General features: G+C 40.7%; 1 protein-coding gene across 1 annotated transcript in view; it reads right to left on the bottom strand.

The window, feature by feature from the left end:
* Positions 1-3,165: 3,165 nt before the first annotated feature.
* Positions 3,166-3,763, bottom strand: part of krtcap3 (keratinocyte associated protein 3) — a gene marked incomplete at both ends in the record, with an annotated part of 5,554 nt that continues 4,956 nt past the window's right edge. Inside the window, one exon of the mRNA XM_080849743.1 lies at positions 3,166-3,231. Coding sequence (XP_080705869.1) covers positions 3,166-3,231 — 66 coding nt within the window. The remainder of the gene's footprint in view (positions 3,232-3,763) is intronic.

The following is a 3,763-nucleotide window of genomic DNA, read 5'->3' as shown; positions in this document are numbered from 1 at the left end:
GTAAATAATGTAGTTAATATGTTTTATATCTATCCAGGAATCTATCTAGGAATTTTGTGTCCATTTATCTGTGACGGGGCACCTGAGTGACCCGCCACTGCAGCCGGCAGGCAGCTGACTTACTGGACTGGGTACAGTTGTTTTGGCGTGTGTGTGTTGCTTGTTCTATGTTAGTAGGCCTATACGTGTACAGTTTATATGTTCCGTGAACAACGTTTGTCTGTTTAAATAACCACACAATTTCATTGTCTTGTCATATAAATAGTCCGTTTATTTAGTTTAAAATAATTTCTCATATAACATAGCGTCTGTCTTACTGTTGTCTTGTCTTGCGTCTGTTGGTATGTGAATATGGCGCGGTTAAGCGCGAGAGTTTTTAAATTGCGGGTTAATCTGAAGTAACCCGTAATCGTTTGTTTCTAGTGGCTGCTTTATCATGTGTGGCTATGTCGTCACCGAGCCTGTATACTACGTTAGTGTAGTCTCTTTTCCCAGCTGTTTGGGACCGTATTTATTTAAGTATGGCTGCTATGAGCCACAGGTGTTGGTGCCTGGGCCGATGACACACCTGCCGTTCATTAATTGGCATGAGCCAATTGGAGGTGGTGTCTAGGCTACTTAAACTTGCCTTTTTTTCTTTGTTCGAGAGAGTTGCCAGTTTAATAGGACGTAAGTCCTTGGAGCTCTCACTGGATCCATGGTCCTTTTACTCGCCTTGTATTGTTTTCATGAGTGTTCGTGTTTAATAAGGCATAAGCCTTACGAGCTCATCAGACCAGTGAATTTGGTCTTTTATGCATAGTCGACTGTGAATTGCTTATGTGTGTGTGCCTATGATGCTTATGCATTTGTCCTAATTGAAAACCGTATTATTTATATTAATTTATTATTGTCATTGATCTTACTGCCTTATGGGCCTTACTTGGGTTAATAAATATGCCCATCCTTTCAACATCTTCTCCCTCCTGAGTCCTCTATGAGTATAACATCTTGCTCTAAGCGCAAAGGCTATCTCGACCTTTTACATTATCGATTTGCAACAAAACATCAGCGTAACACTCAGTGTATTCTTTATTTTAAAATGTGTGCACATTTCAGCCACTGTTAAACAGACTGAGGCAAAATCAGATACAAGAATACAATATTTACATGATATTTTTTCAGATATTTAAGTATAAAATCACAATACCAAAACTGTCAAATGAAATGCATGGTCTTCATAAAACACACATTTGAAATAATCATGTTAATATCCTTCAGGTCTTTATAAAGGGCACAGAAAGGGCTAGGTGATGTCCCACCCACCACAGGCAGATGGAGGGCTTTAACTGCCCTGGTCAGAAGAAATCCCTTTGTTTTGACAGTGGCACCCACATCCTTATGTCAATATTTATTTTCTCACATAGATGCGTGTGGTGTCGAAGGGGCAGTCTACGTAGATGGGTGTGTGTGTGTGTGTGTGTGTGTGTGTGTGTGTGTGCAGGCAGATTATCATGGTGGGCTAGATTGGAAGAGCTTGGCTAAAACCATCCGCTTGATTAACCCCCAAAGCCGGCCCGCGACGCCCCCCCCATCCCCTCTTACACCTCTCCCCTTCACCACTGACACAGCACAGGGTTGATTTTAGCGCACTCAGGATCCCAGCATGCAAAGCTGCCGCTGTAGGGTACGGTCGGTCAAACTTGAGGGAGATATGAGCGGCGGAGTGTTTTCAGGTAGCTTTATGTCGTTATAATACTTTGGTCCCTTGTATAACATGTTTTACAGGAGATATTTCACCACACATGAGCATCTTAATACAAAACTTATTATAAAAACTTTTCTTAGCAAATAAAATATTTCATAAAATGTTTGAAATCTGATGGACACACCATGGCACTTTAGGACTTAAGACAGTGAGAACGCAACGAATCACCTGTCTTAGTCAAAAGATTTAAAATCCTTCACGCGGATACAAAAGTGGTTATCCAGGAAGTTCTTAAGTAGTCAGGATTTGTTGTTCCATCATCCCACTGCGTGAAGTCCTGATGTGAAAAACAGAAGGATATGTGTTACAGGCAAACAAGATTTAAAAATACATGAACTTTAAAATGAGTTACAGGCCCACAAGATTTAAAAATACATGTACTATAAAATGAGTTACAGGCATACAACATTTTAAAATATATGTACTTTAAATTCGAGGTCTGCAAACACAGATATTTTCAGGCTATTTCTTCTGGCCTCTGCCTCTTTAGGCGTCCAGAACTAGAGAATCAGCCACATCCAGCCTCATGGAACACTCAGTGTGAAGACCTATTTGTGTAAATTGTGTAATCTTTTCTGTTATGCTTATGCTAATAATTAAATTAGTTTTTAATTGTATTGTATTATTATAGTTAATTTCTAATATGTAGGCACTCTGAGATTCTTTGGAATGAAAAGTGCGTTAAAAATAAAATGAATTATTATTTATTATTATTATTATTAAAGACCAGCGGGTCTACCTGTGCAAGCACCTTTAGGGGTTTCATAAAGCTACTTAGAAAAATGCTGCATCTTCATTACTTCGCTTGTAGTCAGGGTTTACAACATAAACTTTTCCATCAAGGTTAGGAAATGTGAACTGACTGTCATTACATTTAAACATTATAAGCACAATGTAAGAAACACTCACTCACTAGCACACACTCACTACCTCAATCTCACTATGAAACGCCTCAAGTCTAATTAAGCAAATCACTCACACACACACCTATCAAGTCTAATTAAGCAAATCACTCACACACACACCTATCAAGTCTAATTAAGCAAATCAAAATGCTTAAACTTAATGCTGAGTGGAGTACCTCTTAGCCTGCTTTATAAGTGAGGTGAAACTGTAATTTGCTCCTTTAAAAGCGGCTGTAACTTGATTAATAATTGAATTGAATAGTTCCCCTATGTCTCTGATATTTGGCATTTCTCCATCATATTCATTCATCTAAGACAAAGAAAAAAAATCAATAAAAAAAATGAGGTGGTTGACCTGGTTGAATTGACATGCGGCAGCCCTTATGTATACGCTCTGCCAGTCACCCGAGTGAGACATACATCGTGTTTACCAACGCACAGAAACTGCAGAGCAGCTGTTAATGTCAACACTAATCTTCAGGTCTCACCATTTTCTCCGGAGCAAGTGGTCGTCTACGCCAGGGCGGAGGCCTCTCCTGGTTTGCTCCTGGCCGCCAGGGCCTCTTCCTCCTCCCCGAGCTGTCATGGAGGAGCAGATTACATTAGGACGCCATCCCACCCAGCTATACACACACACACACACACACACACACACACACACACACACACACACACACATTAGGACGCCATTCCACCCAGCTATTAAGGGGTTTAATGAACTAACTGTGGGAGGGAGAGGAGTCAATTTGACATATATCAGAAAGAGAGGGGGAGGGGGTGTGTCTGTGTGTGTGTGTGTGTGTGTGTGCGTGTCTGTGTGTTTGTGCGTGTGTGTGTGTGCCTGTGTGTGTAAAAGAGAGAGAGAAAAAGGATTTGTGTGGATGTATGTACATCACTGTATTGACGTATCTTTTATGTTAGAGGTACTATACAATACATTCCAAGGGCCCAGTACAAACCCGAAGCCTGTGATTATACAGTGGGATTATTCTTCCCATCATTGTTTAAATCCCATTCCATCATCACCCAAAAGCCATGTACCGCCATGACAACAATCACTAGAGCCACCAGCTGAGCCTCACAGCTACACACTGCAGGGGTTCTTATGCTG

Source organism: Sprattus sprattus (genome assembly GCF_963457725.1).
Source record: "Sprattus sprattus genome assembly, chromosome: 13".
Lineage (NCBI taxonomy): Eukaryota > Metazoa > Chordata > Actinopteri > Clupeiformes > Clupeidae > Sprattus > Sprattus sprattus.
Note: the sequence above shows the minus strand (reverse complement) of the source record. Positions and strands in the feature narration are given on the sequence as shown.